Source organism: Heptranchias perlo, chromosome 21 (genome assembly GCF_035084215.1).
Source record: "Heptranchias perlo isolate sHepPer1 chromosome 21, sHepPer1.hap1, whole genome shotgun sequence".
Lineage (NCBI taxonomy): Eukaryota > Metazoa > Chordata > Chondrichthyes > Hexanchiformes > Hexanchidae > Heptranchias > Heptranchias perlo.
In genome coordinates, this window is record NC_090345.1 from 40,614,875 (window position 1) to 40,639,652 (window position 24,778).

General features: G+C 44.7%; 1 protein-coding gene across 4 annotated transcripts in view; it reads left to right on the forward strand.

Annotated features, from left to right (window-relative positions):
* prkg1b (protein kinase cGMP-dependent 1b) overlaps window positions 1-24,778 on the forward strand; it is a 609,599-nt gene that overhangs the window by 539,943 nt on the left and 44,878 nt on the right. For all 4 annotated transcript variants that reach the window (XM_068002574.1, XM_068002575.1, XM_068002572.1 and 1 more), the window contains exon 10: window positions 9,394-9,490. In XM_068002574.1, coding sequence (XP_067858675.1) covers window positions 9,394-9,490 — 97 coding nt within the window. The remainder of the gene's footprint in view (window positions 1-9,393; window positions 9,491-24,778) is intronic.

Genomic DNA, 24,778 nt, shown 5'->3' on the forward strand with positions numbered 1-24,778 from the left:
CTTGAGGTAGGACTTTGAGCAGCTGGGCTGTAAATGCCTTTGCACATTCTGTAACAGCCCATTTCTTTTTTAACAATTCTGCCAAGCTAACAGCTGTCCTGGGCTTTCCAGTGCTGTTTCAGCTATTTAAATGTCTCTTAATTGGAGTTCACAGCTGATTAGGAGAATTAATCCTTTCAGTGTTTTATCGACTTGTCTACTGTTTAGACATTAAAGCTCACTTTTAGTCCAAATACTGAGAATAGCAACAACAACTTGCATTTATATAGCACCTTTAACGTAATAAAACATCCCAAGGCACTTCACAAGAGCATTGTCAAACAAGGGGATATTAGGACAGGTGACCAAAAGCTTGGTCAAAGAGGTAGGTTTTAAGGAGCATCTTAAAGGTGGAGAGAGAGGTTGAGAAGCGGAGAGGTTTAGGGAGGGAATTCCAGAACTTAGGGCCTAGGCAGTTAAAGGCACGGCCGCCATTGGTGGAGCGATTTAAAATCAAGGATGCGCAAGAGGGAAGAATTGGAGGAGAACAGAGATCTCAGAGGGTTGTAGAGCTGCAGGAGATTACAGAGATAGGGAGGGGCTAGGGCATGGAGGGATTTGAAAACAAGGATGAGAATTTTAAAATCGAGGTGTTCCCGGAACAGGAGCCAATGTAGGTCAGCAAGCACAGGGGTGATGGGTGAACAGGACTTGGTGCGAGTTAGGATACGGGCAACTTTAGATGAGCTCAAGTTTATGGAGGGTGGAAGATGGGAGGCTGGCTAGGAGAGCAATGGAATATTTACCCTTCTAATAGTGCACCAACAGCAATTTTGAGACTATGGTAAGAAGATGATATGTAGACTCTCTGGTACAGGGTCAGATGGTAATCATGCTTGACAACTGTTTTGCAGTAAGCGGAGCTACTGAGTTCTTGAGGATTCACAACAAAGGGCATTATTTTCCTTAGTGAGAATGGATAACAGGTGAATTGCTGATATTTGTTTTCTGCCCCACCTGGGAATATATTGGAAAGCAGCAAGAAACATTTTTATCAGAGTAGTAAAGAATTAAATAAAAGGTACCCATATTTCAAAGGTTTGTTTTAGTTTTTAAATGTTTAAAGTCCGACTGTCAGTGAGAGTGAGGTCCAAATCACCACAGTCATTATAGGGGCCAAGGAAATAGACATTTTAGATGATAAGGAAGAGAAAATTTACCCTTGTCTTACCTTATCTCCATTAGTGACAACCCGCAACTGGAAAAAGATGTTCAGGCAGTGGCATGGTAATGCACTGATTTGCTCCTTGTTGTCCAACCTTCATAAACTCCAACGGCCGCTCCCTTAACACTAAGAGATGGGTAAAACACCAGTAGGCAGGGAGCAGAATTAATGCTGAAAGAAATGAATGGTAATTTCAATGTCACTGCATCAACAGCTTGCATTTATATAGTGCCTTTAATGTCGTAAAACGTCCCAAGGCGCTTCACAGGAGTGATTATCAAACAAAGTTTGACACCAAGCCACATAAGGAGATATTAGGACAGGTGACCAAAAGCTTGGTCAAAGAGGTAGGTTTTAAGGGGCGTTTTAAAGGAGGAGAGAGAGGTAGAGAGGCGGAGATGTTTAGGGAGGGAATTCCAGAGCTTAGGGCCGAGGCAGTTGAATGCACGGCCACCAATGGTGGAGCGATGGAAATCGGGCTGTGCAAGAGGCAAGAGTTGCAGGAGCGCAGAGATCTCAGACAGTTGTGGGGTGGAAGCGGTTACAGAGATTACTGCAGTAATATCTCACTGTGAAAAGAAATCCCTTGTGGGTCTAGTTAAATCTTTTTTTGGTAGAGAGCAGTAAGTCCTTGTATCATTGCTAAGACTGCAGGGCTGCAGTTCCATCACTTGATTGTACAACTATTTCTAACAATCACTGGCGATTCTATCAACCTGTTTGGAAGCTCAAGCTTTCTTTCGTATCTTTGATTCAATAGAAACAAAGAGGTTGATTTTCACCTTTGATGTCTGAGTGCTAAGCCTATTCTGGACGGAGCTCAGTGAGGACATTCTGATGGGAGCACCCCTCACAGAATGCACTGGGTTTTTGCTTCCATTAATTTAAATGACAGGAAAATCAGTGCTGAAGACTTCTGCTCCAGAACTAGCCGCGCCTCTAGCCAAGCTGTTCCAATACAGCTACAACACTGGCATCTACCCAACAATGTGGAAAATTGCCGAGGTATGTCCTGTCCACAAAAAGCAGGACGAATCCAATCTGGCCAATTACCGCCCCATCAGTCTACACTGAATCATCAGCAAAGTGATGGAAGGTGTCATCGACAGTGCTACTAAGCGGCACCTATTCACCAATAACCTGCTCACTGAGGCTCAGTTTGGGGTCCGCCAGGACCACTCGGCTCCAGACCTCATTACAGCCTAGGTCCAAACATGGACAAAAGAGCTGAATTCCAGAGGTGAGGTGAGAGTGACTGCCCTTGACCTCAAGGCAGAATTTGGCCGAGTGTGGCATCAAGGAGACCGAGTAAAATTGAAGTCAATGGGAATCAGGGGGAAAATTCTCCAGTGGCTGGAGTCATACCTAGCACAAAGGAAGATGGTAGCGATTGTTGGAGGCCAATCATCTCAGCCCCAGAACACTGCTGCAGGAGTTCCTCAGGGCGGTGTCCTAGGCCCAACCATTTTCAGCTGATTCATCAATGACCTTCCCTCCATCATAAGGTCAGAAATGGGAATGTTCGCTGATGATTGCACAGTGTTCAGTTCCATTTGCAACCCCTCAGATGATGAAGCAGTCCGTGCCCGCATGCAGCAAGACCTGGACAACATCCAGGCTTGGGCTGATAAGTGGCAAGTAACATTCGCGCCAGACAAGTGCCAGGTAATGACCATTTCCAACAAGAAAGAGTCTAACCACCTCCCCTTGACATTCAACGGCATTACCATCGCCGAATCCCCTACCATCAACATCCTGGGGGTCACCATTGACCAGAAACTTAACTGGACCAGCCACATAAATACTGTGGCTACAAGAGCAGGTCAGAGGCTGGGTATTCTGTGGCGAGTGACTCACCTCCTGACTCCCCAAAGTCTTTCCACCATCTATAAGCCACAAGTCAGGAGTGTGATGGAATATTCTCCACTTGCCTGGATGAGTGCAGCTCCAACAACACTCAAGAAGCTTGACACCATTCAGGACAAAACAGCCCACTTGATTGGCACCCCATTCACCACTCTATACATTCACTCCCTTCACCACCGGCGCACCGTGGCTGCAGTGTTTACCATCTATGAGATGCACTGCAGCAACTCGCCATGGCTTCTTCGATAACACCTCCCAAACCTGCGACCTCTACCACCTAGAAGGACAAGGGCAGCAGACACATGGGAACAACACCACCTGCATGTCCCCCTCCAAGTCACACACCATCCCGACTTGGAAATATATCGCCGTTCCTTCGTCGTCACTGAGTCAAAATCCTGGAACTCCCTTCCTAACAGCACTGTGGGAGAACCTTCACCACATGGACTGCAGCGGTTCAGGAAGGCGGCTCACCACCACCTTCTCAAGGGCAATTAGGGATGGGCAATAAATGCTGGCCTTGCCAGCAACACGCACATATCAGGTGAGTTCTGTTATCAGCGTGGAATCCGCCTGCCTGATTTTCCTTTCTGTCACTCCACTCAGGCCCACTTAACACCCAGATGGTCGAGACAACAATCTACCTCATTCTTTGGGGTACTCAACGATCTGGCTGTTGTGCTATCACATCGCCAGTAGCGAATCACTTTCTATATACAGTTTGGTAAAATATCTGCTGTTTTACAGGGACATCGTCAAAAATTGCTTGACAAAACCTGTTCTCTTCGCTTTCCCAGTGTATGATGCAATGATGTTAGTTGTGTTGAAAGACACCATTGTGTCAGTTATGCATTGTGCTATAATTAACATAGAAGTCTTCTCATTTCCCAGTGAATAGCAACAAGCATTTTTAAATGTAGTTGAAGCCCTTCAGTTATGTATTGAGTGAGACATTCTTACTGGTTTCACAAATACCAAGTGCACTACATTGCTTTCAGTGCAACTTTGTAAATGTGTTATTTTTAATCTTTCCTCATCGTCCCCTACATCCTGAGAGTAGATTCATCAAGTTTGCTGCTCCTTCCAGACAATGGGGCAGAAATTACTTGCAAAATAGCAGTGAGCTCAACTGTTGTTTGTGGCAAAATGGAGGAGCAAGTTTTGGGGTTGGCATCCAGAACTTGCTCTTATTGGTTCACTGGCAATATAACAGCTTTGAATTAAAGGGATATTGCACGCTGCAATCAGGAAAATCATTGAAAAAGTCCAAACTTGCTCATCTGCCCAGCTGGAAAGTAACTAATAACGCCACAAAACAGGTACACTTAAAAACACCACATCTAAACTAAGTTTTAACTATGCGGTAAGTCTTACTGACTGCCAAACAACTGAAAATTAACTTTTAAAAATGTGGAGTCTCATATTACTCCTTATTTTAATAGTTTTTGGTCATTTAAAAAAAATTAAATTAAAGAAGTTTGTTTTTTAACTTTTCCCTGCTGTCTCTTTTATTTAATTCAATTATTTCTTACCCTTTTTTTTAAGCTCTCTATAACTGTTTTTACAATGCTTTTAATGTTGTACCTTTCACTTCCTGGTTTAACGTTCCAAACCTGCAGAGACAGTTAACGCAGCGTATCAAAAATGCTGTGCTCTGGTTGGTCGAGGAGAGTGTGTGATCCTCTCGCTTCTCCCACAGATCCTAGCTTCGCCTGAACCCACGCTGGGCTCTTCTCCACCTCCTATTTGAGGAAGTGGCTGACGAAAAGACCTTGGTAAGTTAGTGGGTTAGTATAAATCTATGAACGGTGAGCACTCTTGGTTCGCCACTCCGAGCAATTTCTGCCCCAATGTTCCATCACCAATAAAAGCAGGAATTAGCCCACGTTCTACTTGCTGAACATCCTCAATTCCAGTTCATATCTCCCAGACTCGCCTGACTCAACCTCATTCTGCTTTTCCTTATCTGTAACATGGACTGGTGCTAGCTCTGCACCAGATTTCTACGGTCTCCCCAAATCATCTGCTGCTCCTCTGGATCCAGTAAGACGTGAGGCAATGTAATAAAATATATCGGGGAACATTAGATGGTGAATACCTCAGGAACCTTTTGTACATGGGCCTGTGTCCGATCCAGTTTTATGTGTTCTGTGGATTGCTGATCCATTCCTACTGAATCTGTTGAGTGATTGTTGAGGAGATTGCCATATTCTGCCTTGCTGCCCACGCTGACAATGGATGTACTTAAGTGTTCATCAGAGTCGATGCTATCTTTGCAAATAGTGGTTCTTCCTCTAGCTTCTTGAGCCCCATTAATGAACTATATGTCCTGGTCGTCATGATCATAATGTCAAGCCCAAAATAAACCCATTGGTATCCTTGAGCAAATCACTGAGTGGTATACTCCACTTTTCGAGGCCAAAGTATTTCCTAGCTGCCGCTACGTGTAATGTGCGCTACTGATTCATTGACTGACTGGAGTGGTGAAGTGGGGCTTTAGTGCCTCAAATATCACCAGATGTAATGTATATCTTCATTCACTGAGTCATCGAAGCATTGCTGTCATTAAGGTAGTACAGTGAAGAGAGAGAGAAAGAACAAATCCCAGAATAAAACTTTTCAGGATCTTCTTATCTCACAAGTTTAGACAAAGTAGTTCTAACGTTAGACTGAAAAACTGAACAGGCTGGGGCTCTTTTCTCTAGAAAAGAGAAGGCTGAGGAGTAACCTGATAGAAGTCTTTAAAATTATGAAGGAGTTTGATGGACGTAGGAAAGATGTTTCTACCTGTAGCGGAGTCCAAAACTAGAGGGCACAACTACAAAATAGTCACTAATAAATCCAATATGGAATTCAGGAGAAACTTCTTTACCCAGAAATTAGTTTGAATGTGAAACTTGCTACCACATGGAGTAGTTGAGGTGAACAGCATAGATGCATTTAAGGGGCAGCTAGATAATTACATGAGGGAGAAAAGAATAGAAGGAAATGTTGATAGGAGTAGATGAAAGAGGTGGGAGGAGGCTCGTATGGAGCATAAACACCAACATGGACCAGTTGAGCTGATTTGCTTGTTTCTGTGCTGTAAATTCCATGTAATTTATCTTCCAGCTGATTTTATATGGACCTGTGGCAGCCACCACATTTACGATTTCCTTGGCCATATCCAAACTTTAACTCAATACCTTGGCTTCCTCTGACCTTCTGTTCCTACCTCCTCACCTTTAGGGTATTAGTCCAAAAGATCAGAACAAGTGTTTCTATGGCAATTAAACCATCGCTATCTCAAACCCCTTGCCATGAAAAATGCAATAATACTCCGCCACCTCTCCTTACAAAGCTTATCTGAAGTCAGACTCTTCCTCAGTTAGTTACTTCCTATTTAAGTAGAAGTAAAGTGATAGTGAAGAAACTTAAGGTTCTGCTTCCAGTGTGCAGCCATGCGGCAAAGCAGGAGATATGGCTCTATTATGGCTTTGAATTTCAGTGGACATTCTCCCAATTGATGGAAAATCCGTGGAAACCCCAAAGAAACGGCATAAATGGTGTTTACAACGTTCCTCCAGGGTTTCCATGGATCTTCTGGCGAAGTTATATCGGACAATCAGGAGAGCTGCCGCAGAAATTAACCCTCTACATGACCAATTCTATGACTCACGCACCCGCCTAGCAAGGCCCCAGAGCTGAGGCAGCATAAAATTACCCTGAAGTTAATGGTGAGGAAGAAAAGGATCATATAGTTGAATCTACCTAAGAAAGTAAAGAGAGAATATTAGCATCCCTTTTAAAATAAATCAAACCATCAAAAGAATTATGATTGACTTTAATAGATTTGCTGCTTCTGTAGCCTATGCCTGTTTAATTAAAAAATGCCGTGAAGGATCAACTTCCATTGACATAATAACTTTGAAAATATCTTTATATGCCGATGAAATCATCTGAGAGAACGGGCTCAGAGGAGTTGCCATGCCTGACAGTGAGAGGGAGCTGTGCTATCATTAACCTAATAGTGCTTCGGGAATCTTGTTACTTCAACTTTATCTCTCCCTCACTGTTGCTCTCGGTAGCTCTTTCAAGCCTAGAATGTGGTAAAATATTTTAGTCCCAACCTGACTGACCAGAAGACATCCCCATAAATCTTTCTCAGATATTCTCCTGAAAATATACCGGGGGTAAGTTTTAAGAGTTGGCTGTCCTGGTGCGGAGCCTCATTTGTGGGAGGTCAGATCGGGCAGGCGGATATGGAGGTCAACGACCCTAATTTTTAGCCCTACCAATTATAAATTTTAATGGGCAGGAAATCGTGGAAGGCTGCGATAGGGAACGCTAACCTCGGCGCAATATTGTCTGATCTGCCCTCCCATCAACCAAGGCTCCACCCTGAGAGAACTAACTCAGAACTTAAACACCCGCATCCATGTAATAGCCTGATTGTATCATCAGCTCTCCCTGGTTTGATAGAAAACTTTAATTCAGCAGTAAGAAAGAGCAAAGTAAATGGAAGAGTGCTCAAATTACTTCTACTTTCCTACTTTATTATTAAAGGTGTAAATGCCTATTTTTAAAATTTGTTATGATAAAGAAAAGACTTGCATTTAGATAGCAGCTTTCAGACCTCAAAACGTCCTAAAGCACTTTACAACCAATGAAGTGCTTTTTGAAGTGTAGTCACTGTTGTGATGTAGGAAACGCAGCAGCCAATTTGCGTACAGCAAGCTCCCACAAACAGCAATGTGATAATGACCAGATAACCTGTTTTTTAATGATGTTGTTTGAAGGATAACTATTGACCAGGACACCGGGGCAAACTCCCCTGCTCGTCTTCGAATAGGGCCATAGGATCTTATAGGTCCACCTGAGAGGGCAGACGGGGCCTTGGTTTAACGTCTCTGGGCTCCTCTTCACTGGACCGCCAGCTGATACTATGCGGAGCCTATACGACGCACATTCCACCCAGTACTGCCCTAAAATGGCGGTCAGAGTCCTCTGTACATCATAGGACCATATTTGTGTATCAAAAGGGTCGATCGCCTGACTCAGGCGGGTGCTCTGACAGCCCAGCGGTAGGCCCAGGGGAAGACAGGGACGAGCATACCGTCGGCGGGAACGGGGACGGTGAGTTATTCTGCCCCCAATTCGGGGCGCTACCACCTCATCTCTGCATTGCAGGAAGCCTCCAAATCTCCCCCCAAAGATTCAAAATGAATACATAGATAAATCTGTATGTCAACAAGACTTTTAATTGTATTTTTTTTAATCATGAAAGATTACTGCAATATCACGACTGCAGAATATGAATAGAAAATGCTGATCTATTGACTGTGGAAGTAATTTCAAAGCACTAGATCCAGATAAGGCTGGGAATAGTTCTGTCACTGCTTTTCAGCACCAACTGTTGAACTGTGCAATAAAGTAGGTTAAAGGTCAATTATCAGATCATGTGGTTAACCCTTTTTTTAGCCACTAGATGCCTATCCAGAGTGCATATCATCAAATTTTTCTACTCATACCAGGGCACACCACACGTTGCTATTTTTAGAGCTGTGTGCCTGTTAGTAAATGTGTGTGGAGCTCCTGCCTGCTCTTCTGCTTTTGTCAGTCTCTAAGTTCATGGTAATTCATTTTTGACAGTGTTTTAAGAATTGACTTTTATAGTCACCGAATATTGGCAGTTAGATCAGAAAATCCATCTTCTAACTGAGGTAAATGTAAATGAGTGAGACTCAAAACACTTGCTACATCTAATTCTTTGGAGCTACTTACGCTGTTATGGGGAAACTCTTTGTGGTATTTGTTGTGAAGTGTTTCCCAATGCAAAACTGGACGTGATTTCTCTCCGGAGACTTTTATGGACTTATCGCTTCTGATCCCTCCCATTTGGATAATCTCCGCCAGCTGCAGATGAGGAATTGGTTTGGGAGGTACCTCACATAATGAGATGTGGAAACCTAAAAGCCTTCCTCTCCTTTCCTTTGCCTTGAAAGATTGGTAATTGAAATCTGTAAAGAAAAACATTTGCCAAAGCAAAATGAAGGAATGAGAGACATAAAGTGGAATATGCTTTGTCCAGGATTATCTCCAGCAAGATCCTATATTAAATTTTCTGACTTGATGAATGTAGAGAAACTGCCGAGCCTAAACATTTTTATGTTGGATTTCTGCAACCAGTGAATGGCTGATTTATACAACAAAGTATAGGCCTCAGACGAAGGACCAGCTGATAACAGATCAATCTCAGGGTCCTACCATCCTGTAATAATGCTACAGAATTGTCATTTCATCACGACTAAGAACTTTCCATTTTTTCATGTGACAAAATCTAGATATGAAGCTGAGTCCGCCTTCTTTTCAAACCTGAAACTATGTGATTTTAACATCATTGATACGCTGGGAGTTGGAGGATTTGGAAGAGTCGAGCTGGTAGGTGCACTTTTTTTAAAAAACACAACCAGTTTGTCTAAAGCTACCTCTTATTCTAATCCTTAAAAGAAAGAACTTTCATTTATATAGCACCTTTCACAACCTCAAGAAGTCCCAAAGCTCTTTATAGCCAATAAAGTACTTTTGAAGTGTAGTCACTGTTGTAATGAAGGAAATTTAAGATCATTTATTTTTAAAGTGTTGCCTGAAGTCAAGATTTTCAGTCATGATTCTGCAGGGGGAAGTTCCCTCTGTGTGTTAAAGGTAGTGCGAGCACCAAGTAAGTGTTGTCTGTTAATAATAATGTTCGTTAGTGCTGGTGCCTCAAACATTCATGTTTACCCTTCTCTTGAAATTACTTGTGTGTTAATAGCCATTAACCACATTAAAACACAGACATAATGTTAAAGGTTTTTTATGCTTGATGAGTCGTTCTTAACGAGCAATCAGATATGTGCAAAATTGTTAAGGATTTACTTTATCCGTACAGCATTTACCCTATTGAAGCTGGTGTGAAGCATTGGAGGGAACCAGAAGAGCCTTGTGGGTGAGCAGAGCTGGTGGAAATAATCTCAGAGGAGGCTTTGGCCGAAATCTTCCGAGTACACGCTGGCAGTGAGGGTACCTCGCTCACCGCAAGCGCGCGGCGGAAAAATATCGGCAGACTTCAGCAATATGTGTGGGCGTGGGTTCTTGCTGGAGGGAAAATGTAAACCTTTGAGTAAACACAGAATCATGAGTTGGGTGTCAAGTCTGTTATTGGTGAATATGGGGGAAGAGGAGCAGGAACTGCAGGAGAGGACATCCCAGGAGGTTCGAGGGCATAGAAGGTCTTCCAACATTCAGTGCAGCATGAGATGCCAGCCATTTGGACTTCAGCAAGGAATAGTATGTGTGAAGGTAGTGCTCATCAGAGACATGACCATTGTCATCTCCTGGAACAAGGAGTAAAGTCCACACTAAACCAGGCCACTGGGTCATTCTAGGCAATGGCATGGGACATCACAAAGGTCAGCGAGGGTGCAGTTCACTGATCACAGAAGTAGCATATGCCTTAATCATCTTTCTACATATACCACGGCACTGGTGAGACATACCTAATCTTCTGAAATGCATAGCAATTCCAGGGTATATTGATTGCACTCACATTGCCATCCACGCACCTGTAGGCAGTTCCCTCCTTTTTATTAACAGAAAGAGTTCCTGTTCCATTGAAGTTCAGATCTTATTCACATAACACAAAAGATTTTATGAGCTACGACTCTTTTTCAGGAAGTGCTGACCACACACATAGCTTGCTGCAATTAGACATTCCCTAACCGAGGGTGAAAACAGCACGGTTGAATCCTTGGAAACATGGGTTACCTGCTCCAAATGTGCCTTACTGTATGACCCAGAGTGAATTAGCAAAATAATGAAGCGTGTTGCATGCTTCACAGTGTTTGTGATGAAAGAGGCATGTGGATGTTTGCCCTCTGCCCAACACCAGCCTGCCCTGCTTGGGTCTCCAAGTCTGCCCCTTCTTCACCTGTCACCGGTGACTCATCCTGTGCTCTCTCAAACTCATGAGCACCCGCTGAAGTGGGCATGCCTGAGCTGGTGCATGCTTCAAGTGCTATGAGTGACTCAGAGTACATGAGTAAGTGTTGCAGTCCCATGACTTTGTGGTCTTTCGACAATAGAAGAAGATGGTGCCTGATGAGCACCTGGGCACTGTTATTCATATTGCTGCTGTATTATCCAGTGTTCCATAACAGAAAACCATTTTTAACATATTGAATGTCACGAATGTATGCAATTGTCATTGAAGAAGAATTTGCATTTATTTAGCACCTTTCAGGGACCTCAAGACATCCCAAAGTGCTTCACAGCCAATGAAGTATTTTGAAGTGTAGTCGCTACTGTAATTTGGGGAAACGCCGCACCCAGTTTGTGCACAACAAGATCCCACACACAGAAATGAGATACATGACCAAACAGAGTAATCTGTTTTAGTAATGTTGGTTGAGGGTTAAATTTTGGCCATTAAGTTGAAGAGGTCTCAACTTAACAGGCTCAATTTTGAAATGGTGGCAGGTTGGCACTGGGGGGGCAGGGGCAGGGGCGTGGGCGGTGAAGGTGAAGGTGAAGGTGCGCGTGGCAAACTCGAATAAACAAAACTTACCGTTTCCAATGGGATCGCATCGTAATTGACGGTGGTTAACGTGCTCTCCGGGTTTCACGCCCGGCAGCCCCTGATTGACAGGCTGGCTGCCTTCAGGAGCTGCAGCACGAGGAGGGGGGAGAAAAAGAGAGAGAGAGAGACGTCATCCGGCGCTGGAACGGAAGATCGGGGCGGGGGGTGAAGAGGGGGAGATCGGGGGGGTGAAGAGGGAAAGGTCGGGGGACGTCGGGGGGGGGGTGAAAAGGGGGCAATCGGGAGGACATCAGGTGGGTGAAGAGCGAGAGATTGGAGAGGGAGACATCGGACATCGGAAAGGTAGGTTGATTTTGTGTTTTCACTTTGTGCAATGGTTTTTTATTTAATTTATTTTGTTTCTTTTTGCCTGATCCGGCCCTTCACATCTGGTTTCAGCAGCCCAGGTAAGTTAAAAATCATTTTAACTACCTACTATGTCACAAGTAAAGTGCCTTAAGTACCTTGAGGTACATTTGGCTCTTTAACTATCATCCCACCGGCTTTAATTGCCGCCGGGACTTCCGGATTCGGGACGCTCACGCGCACACAGGTATGTCCGTAGGGAACCCGGAAGTCTGCGGGTTGGAGTCGGCGTCCAAACCCGAATGGGATTTCCCTGATTTCCAGAGCCCCCCGCCCCCAACGCACTTGCAATTTCCCAGGAAAATCGAGCCCAATCTCTCATCTGAAAAATGGCACCTCTGCCAGTGCAGCACTCCCTCAGTACTGCACTGAAGTGTCAACCTAGATTATGTACTCAGGTCTGTCATGTGAGGCTTGACCCCTTGACCACCTGACTCAAAGGCGAGAGTGCTACCACTGAGCCAAGGTTGAACCTAACTAGGATTGTTACAGGAGTAATTTTTATGATTAACGTTCCCAAAGCAGTGCTTCATGCAAAGGATTCATTTCTAGATATTAATTTAGGATTGCACATTGATATGAATGAGCACTGGCCACCAAAAAAGTCTTTAGTTCATACATTTTAATGAATTAGGAAAGTGTCTGTGTAAAAAGCAGAGATACGTTTAAGATGACGGTCTAAGCTTGTCCTCATTAATATTTGTATTGATGGTCTTCATCAGCTTCCCTCCAACTTGTTAGTCCGATCTTTATTTCAACTAGTGTGCTCCTCACGGATGTTCTAGACCATGGGCTGCGAAGTGGAGCAGTCGGGCTAGGGAATGGGGCACAGGAAGAGTAGGGAGGGGCAGAGCAAACAAGTGAAGTGGGAGTTGGATTGGGGATGGACACAAGGCCAGAAGCTGAAGCAAGGATGGAGCAGAGTCAGTTCCAGTTACCTGGAAATGAGAGAGTGACAAAGTCCAAGTTCAGGGGGCATGTGAAGATATTTCCATGGATAAGGATAGAATCAGAAGCGTTCCTGGGGCTGAGGTCAGTGCAGATTATTGGGGTTGAGACTGGGACAAAGTGATGGGAGTAGCAGGGTCTATAAAAAAAATTACATGTTTGCAATGTACTTGTGTTACATAGTTGACTGCCTTCAAAGCATTCATCCATCCCAATAGTGGCTTGAATCCAATCTCAGAGCCTGACCTGTCACCCGAACAAAGCAGAGTGAGACTTCCTGGAAGAGGGAGTCTCAATCCACTTCAGAGTCAGTTTGGGGCTTCATATTTGATATGCATGCCAAGTCTAGCATTGATGCAAAGTGGTTTCAGTTTCCTACTGATGCTGAACTTGTGGAATGTGAAAGCACCATTAGTCATATTTGACCCCATTAGCATTGTTCTGTTAACAATGATTTATTGCCATTTCATATTCTATCTGTCAGTCAGGATTTTTTAACTCATGGACACCTTGCTAGTGTGATGTATATTTTTCACACCCAGGGGCATGTGCTAGATGTAAACCTTTTAATTATATAAATTAATGGTCTTGGAAAGTCATTGAATGCAATTTCTTGTTACTAATCACTTAAGAACATGAGGTCAGTGGATATTTGAGAAATATCAGTAACTTGCTTAATGGAGTTTGATGCAGAGGATTCCTATTGTATATCGTACTTAGCCCGTGTGTGAGTACTTTAAAGGGTTGATTGAATGGGTTCATGCTGCCAATGGGAGATAAATGTGGCGTGTACAGCAGACAATTTTCCGGCTATTAATAACTCATGAGTCAGGAGGGGTTATTGAGCATTTGGGTTAAGGATTTGAGATCATATGAAAGTGTAGAACAGTAAACAAAGTCCATCTTCTCCTCCACAGAAGATGACGATAACAATAATTTGAGTATTGTATAGTCCTTTTAATGCAGTAAATGTCCCAAGACACTTCAGAAACGAGAACAGGGGTTGGTTGGAAGGGAGGGGCGGGTGGTGGAGAACAGACACAAACAGTTATAGATATAAAGTTAGAGTGGTGACCAAAGGCATAGTGAAAGAAGTGGGTTTTGAAGTTGAGGAAAGAAGTGGCAAAGTGAAGGGGTTTAGTGTGAGGGTTTCAGAGTGCAGGTCCGAGACAGCTGAAGTCTCTGCCATTGAAGGTTGAACAGTGAGATTGGGAATGGATAGTAGGCCAGAGTCAGAAGGGCAGTGGACATGAACTGGAGAATGTAGAAAATAATGGGACTTAAGATAGACAAATCTCCAGGACCTGATGCTGCCCACCCCAGGATATTAAAAGAAATAGATGAGGAAGTTGCAGATGCATTAGACATAATATTCCAAAGCTCCGTACGTTCAGGAATTGTGCCTCTGGATTGGAAAATTGCAAATGTAACTATTATAAGAAGGGAGGGAGAGAGAAAGCAGGTAACTACAACCTGACAGTTTAACATCAGTGCGGAATCTATCATCAGAAAAAGAGTGACTGAGCACTTGGACAGGTATCAGCTGATCAAAGACGGTCAGTATGAATTTGTGACGGGTAGGTTATGTCTGACTAATCTAGTTGAATTTTTTGAGAACACTTGCATGATGGATAGGGGAGTGTATAAGGATACTGTTTATATGGACTTCAAGAAGGCATTTGAGAAGGTTCCACACAACAGATTATTAGCAAAAATGTGAGCACATGGAATTGGAGGTAACCTTGTGATATGGGTTGGGAATTGGTTAGGAGATAGGGAGTAGGGATAAAGGGTTCATTCTCTGATTGATGGGGTGTGACAAGTGGTGTTCCACAGGGATCTGCACCCTGGGGCCTCAACTTTTCACCATATATACTAATGACTTGGATGAAGGAATAGAGCGTTGTGTATCCAAGTTTTCAGATGACACTAAGTTAGGAGGCACAGTAAGTTGTATGGATGGGAGGAGAAAGTTACAAAGGGCCATTGACAGACTAAGTGAGTGGGCAAAACTATGGCAGATAGAGTTCAATGTGGAGAAGTGTGAGGTCATCTACTATGGATCTCAGAAAAACAAATCGGAATATTTTCTTAATGGGGAAACACTAGGAGCTGTGGGGAGCAAAGGGATTTAGGTGCCCATGTACACAAATCACTAGAAGCTAGTGCACAGATATAAAAAGTAATCAAAAAGGCTAATGACATGTTGGCCTTTATCTCAAGGGGATTGGAGTTCAAAAGTGAGGAAGTGATGGTTCAGTTGTACACAGCCTTGATCAGACCCCATCTGGAGTACTACATTCAGATTTGGGCACCACACCTCAGGAAGGATATAATGGCCTTGGTGGGAGTACACCACAGATTCACCAGAATGATCCTGGGGTTTAAAAGGTTATAATTATGAGGACAGATTGCATAAACTTGGCTTGTATTCCCTTGAGTTTAGAAGGTTGAGGTGTGATCTATTCGAGATATTTAAAATGATTAAGGGATTCAATAGGGTAGATACAGAGAAACTATTTCCTCTGGTGGGGGAATCCAAAACAAGGGGCCATAATCTTAAAATTAGAGCTAGGCCATTTAGGAATGAAATCAGTAAGCACTTTTTCACACAAAGGTTAGTAGAAATTTGGAACCCGCTCTCCCAAAAGGCTGTGGATGCTGCGTGAATTGAAATTTTCAAGACTGAGATCGGTAGATTTTTGTTAGGTGAGGGTATCAAAGGATTATGGAACAAAGTTGGGTAATTGGAGCTGAGGTACAGATCTGTCATGATCGAATTGAATGGCGGAACAGGCTTGAGGGTCTGAAGGCCTACTCCTGTTTCTGTGGGGCTGAAGGAGATTGCACAAGTAGGGCTGGTAAGGCTGTGAATGGATTTATATAGGAGGACATGGATTTGAAGTTAGTGCATTGGGAAGGCGTGGAGCCAATAAAAATGGCCGAGGACAGAGGTGATAGGTGAGTTGGAATTAATGTAGGATAGAATGAAGGCAATGCAGTTTAGAATGAGTTGGGATTTATGTTGTGTAGAACTTAGGGGGTCTATGAAGAGAATAATGGAGAAATCCAGCCTGGAGGTGACAGTCAGGCTGCATTCTCATGGACCTAGAGTGGCCTGCAGAATCAGTAAGATCATCAGATGTAAATAATTTAAATATTCTCTGTGCATATTCTCCATTGGGATGGAGGCCATAGAGGGAGAGATTGGTGGCTGCTGCCAGGGTATTATGCCTTCATCTACATTCTTCTGTTCCTGTGGTCTGTCATAACTTGTATGTTGATGGAATGAAGGTCTTTCCTATTCATAACAACCACTGGGCTGTTGTTAGGGGCCTCAGTGGGTACATGTGTGCCACCAATAAGGGAAACCTACCACCTAGTAAAAGGGCAGAACTGTCTCATTCCATCACCTCCTTTTCCTGGGGAAAGTGAGCAAATTGTTGACCCTGGGAAAACAAGGCTTCTGTGACCTCCTTAAATGCATCAGTGGACTGAAGTCAAATGTAACCAGTGGTGGCTTGAAAGGATTCACTCACATAAACATTCCATGCTGTGGTGATTTTCACAGCAGGGCTGTCTGTGTGCTAGATCTCGTGTACAAGTCAAGGATCCAGGAAGTGTAACTCTGGCACAGCCTCCCTCGTAAAGCAGAGAGAGCCACGGCACAACTCCTCACTCATGACTAGACAGCTGTACCAGGGGGAATTCACTGCAGGACCTATTTAAATTAATTAGCATAAATCGTGAGGGTTACTGTAAGGCCCTCGCACACCATCAGCACAGCCTCAAACATGAGTGAGAACGACAGAGATAGACAGGAAATGAAGTTTGAAGTTGAGCTCAGGGTCAAACAGGACGTCTATTTAATCATGTTCGCCTCATCTTGAATGAGCACCTGGTAAAGGGGAATGGAATTGGGATTTGAGGTGTTGGGTTCACAATGAGATCCAAACAAGATGGTTTCAGTCCTGCTAATATTAATTTGAAGAGAAGTTCTGGCTTATCCATAACTTGATAAACAGTGGCAGTTATGAAGTTGAAGAAGGTGGCGAAGAGAGAGACAGGTGTTGTCAGCGTATATGAGGAACTCTTCCATCTACATGTATCTACATCCCTGAAATGAACATTGATAATAGTCTGTAAATTGTTTTCTGAGCATTTTCTGCACTCTGGATGTTGGACCAACTGGTGCATATTTACAAATTGCATGTTGGAACAATATTCCTCATCGTCCATTCTTTCAGTGCAGTCTGGGTATGATGGAACTTCCAAGATGGTAACCAAAGTGATGCCCATTTCTTTGTTCATTTTTTAGAAGATTCTAAGGTGATTCCAACTGGTCCAGGTGCCATGTCGATATTTATGGGTAAATTTTGCGATTCCATCATGGAGTTTTGTCCACCAGGAGCCCATATCAGGAATTTGGGTGGGGGAGGTTGGTGTGCCCCTCCTGATTATCTACCCAATTAATTCCTTCCTGCTGACGTCACCTACCCAAACCCCTGATGTGTGCTGCTGACACTCAGACACCTAGGTTGGCAGTGCGAATTTGTAAAATCTATCCTGTAACTCCTTGAGGTTTTCATTGCACACACTCAATTGGAACTTGCAGTAAGCCCTCAGTGGTGAGTTTGCTTGAGTTAAAAATTTTGCTCAATTTGCTCAATGTGTGGCTTGGAAGAAAATAGATAAAAATGTCAAATCAAGGGGAGAGGAGTAAACTTGGTTTTGTGGGTCGGTACCCTCCCTGCAAAACCTTTCTTCTTTCACAGTTGTGAATTTACAGGACTGGGAGAGATCACTTCAGTCCATCTGGCCGGCATCCATGTTCAAAAATAGAATACTCAGTTTACTACCTATATCCCTCAATTGATTTTCTCACCAAATGCCTAGTCAGTTACCTCTTACAATTGTTGATGTTATCAGCCTCGATCGTTTCCCTGGGCAGTCCATTCCAAACAAAAAAGTAAAGGCCCATGGGATCCAAAGGAATGTGGTAAATTGGATCCAAAATTGGCTCAGTGGCAGGAAGCAAATAGTAATGGTCGACGGGTGTTTTTGCGACTGGAAGGCTATTTCCAGTGGGGCGCCACAGGGCTCGAAACTAGGTACTTTGCTTTTTGTGGTATACATTAATGACTTGGACTTAATCGTAGGGGGCATGATTACGAAATTTGCGGATGACACAAAGATAGGCCGTGTGGTTGATAGTGAGGAGGAAAGCTGTGGACTGCAGGAAGATATCAATGGACTGGTCAGATGGGCAGAAAAGTGGCAAATGGAGTTCAGTCTGGAGAAATGTGAGGTGATGCATTTAGGGAGAGCAAAACAAGGCAAGGGAATACACAAAAATGGGAGGATACTGAGAGGTGTAGAGTAAGTGAGAGACCTTGGAGCGCATGTCCACAGATCCCTGAAGGTAGCAAGACAGGTAAATAAGGTAGTTAAGAAGGCATATGGAATGCTTTCCTTTATTAGCCGAGACATAGGGCTCGATTTTACCGGCGGGTTTCCTGTGCGTTTCCAGCGGGGGGCCCCGAAAATCCCGATCTCCAGGCACGTGACCGGATCGCGCCACGATCCCGCCCACTTCCGGGTTCCCCGATGACGTGTGGGGGTGCGTGCGTAGCCCCCGCTGGTGGGAATCCCGCAGGCAATTAAAGCCAGCGGGATGCCACTTGAGGTTATTTATTTCGCTTGTTCAGGTCATTAACTGACCTGATTAAGGGACTGTGTGTGATTTTGGAGAAACATGGGACTGTTTCACACACTGGGGGAAACAGTCCTAGTTGAACTGGACGTGTTGCAGCCGTCAGCCTGTGGCAGCTGCAAAGGTCCATTTGACAGTTGGGGGGCAGACCCTCAGCCATTGCAGGAGGCCGCTCTGTCACTTGGGACAAAGTGTGGCCTCCACCACCCCCCTCCTGACGGTCAAAGTCACCAACCTGCACACTCACCCCGGGGTCCGGAGACATGTGCCTACCTTGCGGACCCCCTCAGATGTACATATTGCGGATGGGGGCCGTCGTAGCTGCAGTCATGACCCCCTCGGAGGGCGAACAGCATCACCAGCCTCGCCATCCACGCCGTCCACCTCTGACACGTGGAGCTCCACAACAGAGTGCTGTGACACATCCACCTGTACAGCAGGAGGGAGGGCTACCGCAGAGAGAGACGCGTCGCAGAGGGCACTACCCTCGCCACAGGGTCCACAGACCGAGGCGCAACTCTCCGGACCTCTCCGAGCAGCAGTGCACACGGAGGCGCAGATTCACTCGACATGTCGTCGTGGAGATCTGCAGGCTCTTTCATGCCGAGCTGCTCCTAGCTGGCCCCAGCACCATCTGCTTACCTGTCACTGCCAAAGTCACCACTGCCCTCCACAACTTCTCCGCATCCTTCCAGGGTGCAGCCGGGTACACTGCCGATGTCTCTCAGTCGTCTGCGCGGAAGAGCCCTGCAAATACACCTGCACCTACTCTGCAGTGACACAATGGGTGGCATCAGTGGTGGGTCCTCATAGTGATACCCAGGAGCGGGCACTATTGCACAAAACAGACAGGATTCGCGGAGACATGGCAGTGGTGGTGCCAATATAATGTGTGATGTGAGTTGTTCTGAAATTCAATATAGGTAACACCCATGACAAACCCTCAAACACCCTTGTGCATCCCCTTCATGCTCACGACACGTTTGCCTTACGCTGCCTACTGCACATATGTGATGCATGCCCTGTGGCTGCAGCACAGGTGGTGGCAGGTTGAGTGAGGCTGGCCGTGAGGGAGATGCACGAGAGGGTGCGTATGGGATAGAGCCATGAGATTATATGAGGATTGGGTTGCGTGTTAGTGGCGGGGTGAGTACTCGCGAGGTGAGTAGGTGCAGGTAAGATGAGGATGGGGTTTGAGTGGGTATGAGGGGTGATGTGACAGAGTGGTGTTTGCGGTGCCGAAGGAGATGTGGGGTGGGGGCAGTGTTGTGGCAGACGGAGTGTAGGGGAAAGACTACATGTTCTCACTGTGGCTGACCTACTGCGGTCATTGGAGCGCCTCCTGCACTGTATGCAGGTGGGCGATATGTTGGTGGTGCAGGTGACCTCCTCTGCCACCTCGAGCCAGGCCTTCTTGGTGGCAGAGGCAGGCCGCTTCCTCCCGCCCGCCGGGTGGAAGATCTCTGTCCTCCCCCTCCTCCTCACCCCATCTGGTGATACCTGGGGTGAGGCATGATTAAACTGGGAGCAGCCTTCCCCCTGGGCTGCTCCATGCTGTAATGTGTTCTATTGGTTGCAGCATCTGTCAGTGCAGGACTGCCCCTTTAACTAGAGAGCCTCCAGCTGACAGATCGTACTGCGCATGCGCAGCCCGCCCGACGCGCAGACCAGCAGCGCGGAGCCCGGAGGAGCAGGTAATTGGATCCCATTAGTGGTTTGCCTGCTACGATCGCGCGGGCAAACCACTAATTTTACCGAGCGTGTTGACGACGCTCCCGAAACCCAACCCGCCGGAAACCCGCAGGCCTGCTAAAATCAGGCCCATCGAATATAAAAGTAGGGATGATATGCTGGAACTGTATAAAACACTAGTTAGGCCACAGCTTGAGTACTGCACACGGTTCTGGTCACCACATTACAGGAAGGATGTAATTGCGCTAGAGAGGGTGCAGAGGAGATTTACAAGGATGTTGCCAGGACTGTAGAATTTTAGCTATGATGACAGATTGGATAGGCTGGGGTTGTTTTCTTTGGAACAGAGGAGGCTGAGGGGTGATTTGATTTAGGTGTACAAAATTATGAGGGGCTGAGATAGAGTAGATAGGAAGGACCCCCTATTTCCCTTAGTGGAGGGGTCAATAACCAGGGGGCATAGATTTAAAGTGATTGGTGGAAGGATTAGAGCGGAAATTAGGAAAAATGTTTCACCCAGAGGGTGGTGGGTGTCTGGAACTCACTGCCTGAGAGGGTGGTAGAGACAGAAACCCTCAACTCATTTAAAAAATACCTGGATATGCACCTGAAGAGCTGTGATCTGCAGGGCTACGGACCAAATGCGAGAAAGTGGGATTAGGCTGGGTGGCTCGTTTCTCAGCCGACGCGGACACAATGGGCCGAATGGCCTCCTTCTGTACCGTAAATTTTCAATGATTCTATGATTCACCACCCTCCATGTGAAGTAGTTATATCTGATTAGTCTATTTACCTACCTTCTGGGCTCAATCCCATGATGATGATATTTTTGACAACAAATGTTGCAACTTCTACTGAAGAATAAGGAAACCATTTAACCCTTTGAATCTATATTATCTCATGATTTGCTGTTTCTCCAATAATAATAAGACAGTAAATGTTGGAACATATCTGTTTTTTGATTGTATTATAGTGCAGTATCTCCTCAGCACAATGTGTCCTTGATGCCAGGATGCTGACAGTAGTAGGGCACAAATGCTTTATTATCTGAGGACAGGGATTTAAAACTGAAGGTCTCTGGCAGTCCTTGATCATTATTCTGACTATAATAAAAACCGACATTCATCAGGATTGCTTTTGACCTTTCCTATTTTGTCCTTGACAAATTATCACCCTCTGGGCATACACTTCAATGCTAAATAAATGACTTTGGCCACTGAATCCTTTATGCATTAAGAACAATCTTTGATTAAAAAGACATTGCGCTTTATGATCATAGTAAACAATTTTACAACACCAAGTTATAGTCCAGCAATTTTATTTTAAATTCACAAGCTTTCGGAGGCTACCTCCTTCCTCAGGTGAACGATGTGGAAGGAGGAAGGAGGTAGCCTCCGAAAGCTTGTGAATTTAAAATAAAATTGCTGGACTATAACTTGGTGTTGTAAAATTGTTTACAATTGTCAACCCCAGTCCATCACCGGCATCTCCACATCACCACTTTATGATCATAGGCAGTGAAACATGAATTTAAAAATAGTCGCCAAGTCCTTGTGAAAACTAAGGGGATAATACCATTGAAGTATAAATTTCGGAGGCAGTAGGGATCTTACGTGTAAGTATAGCTTAAGAATCCCAAATGGTTTTCCTAATTTTCCACCCATTGCTGCAGGATATTGTACATAGATTGGGAGGGGCCAATTTTCCTTCCCCCCCCACCCCCCTCCCAACTTGGTACTAGTCAAGCAGAGTACCCCCGAAGTATGCTCCTCCGACCCGAACCCACCCATATTAGTGGGTTGAGGTCGTTGCCCTAGGCTCAAAACACCCCAGGCGGAGGCCCACCTCTTGCCAAGGACTTGAGTCTGAAGACAGGCAGAAATGCAACAGCCTTTAGGGCCTCTGGGTGTTGCCCACAAACAGCAGTGTGAAGGCCTCTGCCTCCTATTGCCTGTCTTGCTGTCCCTCGAAGCAAAAGGGACCTTCCTTTTCTCAACCTCTGGGACTTTTCTGCCTGGCCCCCTCCCATTGAAGAGGGACTCGGTGCAGGATGTATGATCCATTTCTTGTGGGCGCCCTTTTGGTGTTGGGAGAGGAAGCTGAGGCAGGACGACCAGTTATGCCCCCTCTCAGCTCATCAGCGTAGCTGCACCTTCCGGGAGTGTAATCCCTCCATGCCCCCTCCCAGAGATCCCCAGGAAATCCCTGAGCAATATAAAGGGGGCAGAGACCTGGTGTAAACTCCCAATGCCAGGCCCAATAAATATTGGGAGTTTGCCCACATTATTGAAAGGAAGCTGGCCCCAGGCGGGATCAGTACACTAATGGCGGGAAAGGTGCTAACACCACACTGCCCAATCGGGGGCCCAATTGGAAAATCGACCCCTCATAGTCACTTCCTACCATGCAAGAATTCAATGGCCTTGTTTGATGTGTCCAAAGATGACCGGCTGGTGAGAGCGGGTATTACACCCACGAGATTGGCAACAGCGTATTAGCACAATTTTCTTCTCTGAGGAGCTGCCATAGTTTCTCCAAACCTCCACTCGGCATAGCTGGTCTGGCAGTTGTAACCACTTTTGTGCCAATTATTAGTGCCGTTGAGGTACTTAATAGGTGCAGAGCAGCTCATATTTTTTGACACTCACATGCATTGCACAAAGAATAAAGCTATCGACCAGCCCATATCAATGGTCACTTGTTATTTTTGCTACGAATTTTGCCACCATCCACGACTCTGAAGTGGTGAGCTGAACCCCAGCTGGTGAAGCTATAAGCAGCGGGTCATCCAGGTAATGCTGGGTGGCTTATTGCCAGAATGCTTTCTGAAACGGGAATGTGTTTATGGCTTTAAATGTGGAACATGCAGCGACACAGCTTGTGGGCAGTCATTTATCACAATGATAGTGATCTAGAGATTTCTAATTCAGAACTGCCGTCTGTTGTGACAATATTGGCAGGAGTCAAAAGGTCAACTATCTTATTAACTCTGATGTATTTATTCCCACATCATTATGTTGAATCCTTGTCTGCATGTTATTCTGAACCAGTGTATCTCCAAGGTCTCCTCTCTATGCTGACTATACCTGTAAATCTAGCTAATCTGATCTTATCTAGGTCAGATGTTAGGTGGTGCATGTAGTCATGTTACTTCTCAGTCAAGGTAGGGTAGTTTTGTTCCTGGACTGGTAATCCAGAGGCCTGGGTTCCCACCAAGACAGTTTCAGAATTTGAATTTAGTCAAAAAAATCCTGGAAGTGACTACGAAGCTATTGGATTGTCTTTAAAACCCAACTGGTTCACTAATGTCCCTTTAGGGACGGAAACCTGCCGTCCTTACTTGGTTTGGCCTATACCAACCTGGTTGATCTTTAATTGCCCTCTGAAGTGGCCTAGCAAACCAATCAGTTGTATCAAATCAGGGCAACAAGGGATAGGCAATAAATGCTGGTCCTCCCCATATCCTGAGAATGAATTAAAAAAAAGGAACAAATTACTCAGGAGCCACATAATCAAAATAATAAACAGATTAGACGTTGGTCAGAAGTATAATGATCTCCAAACGTTTTTCACAATTCCCTTTATAAAACTAAAAGTTCTCTGTTCTTTCACTGCTCAGCTATTAAGCATTTTGTTCGTAGATCTCTTGCTTTATGTTTCCCTGATCTCCATATGCAGCACTCACAGTCTTGCCTGGGGATGAGGAATAGCTCAGAGCTGAGAAATTATTGTGCTACAACTGGAAGATGAGGGAGAGAATTGAACTTTTGCCGGGATTTAGCTGAGAGCTGAAAAAACAGATTCGAAACGAGAGAAGTGGGGAATGAGTTGGAAATGGAAGAGACTGCAGTGATACAGTTTAGGGATGGAAAAGGCTGAGTAACGATATTGTGGAAGTAGGAAGTAGGGTTAGACAATAAATAGGGCTGCAAAGGCACATTATATGAATATTAAATCATAAAGGAAATGATATAGAAAACAGCATAGATTGAGAGCAAACAAGGATGGTGAAAAATAAGCAAAATGAAAGAGAAATTAACTGAAAGAGAAATAATGGTTATGATCCAAAATGCGCTAAATGGACTGAATGGCCTTTCCTATTGTTGCCTCCAGTTCTTGTGAAAGAGAGGTATGGAAATTAAAGAGGATTACAGATATTGAAAGGAAGAGAAACTAAGCACAAAACAGAGAAATTAATGGACAAATAAAGAGAAAGAAAAGTTATAGAAGAGAATTAGTTTTAAAAAAAGACAGGTAGGACAAATCTTTTAAACAGTAAGCATTAAATTCTTGCATTTATATAAGTGCCCACAGCAACAGAACAACACCACAGGGTGTTTTATAGATTGGATAAATTAAAATAGATGTTTATCTTTCTTCACGGTGAGAAAGC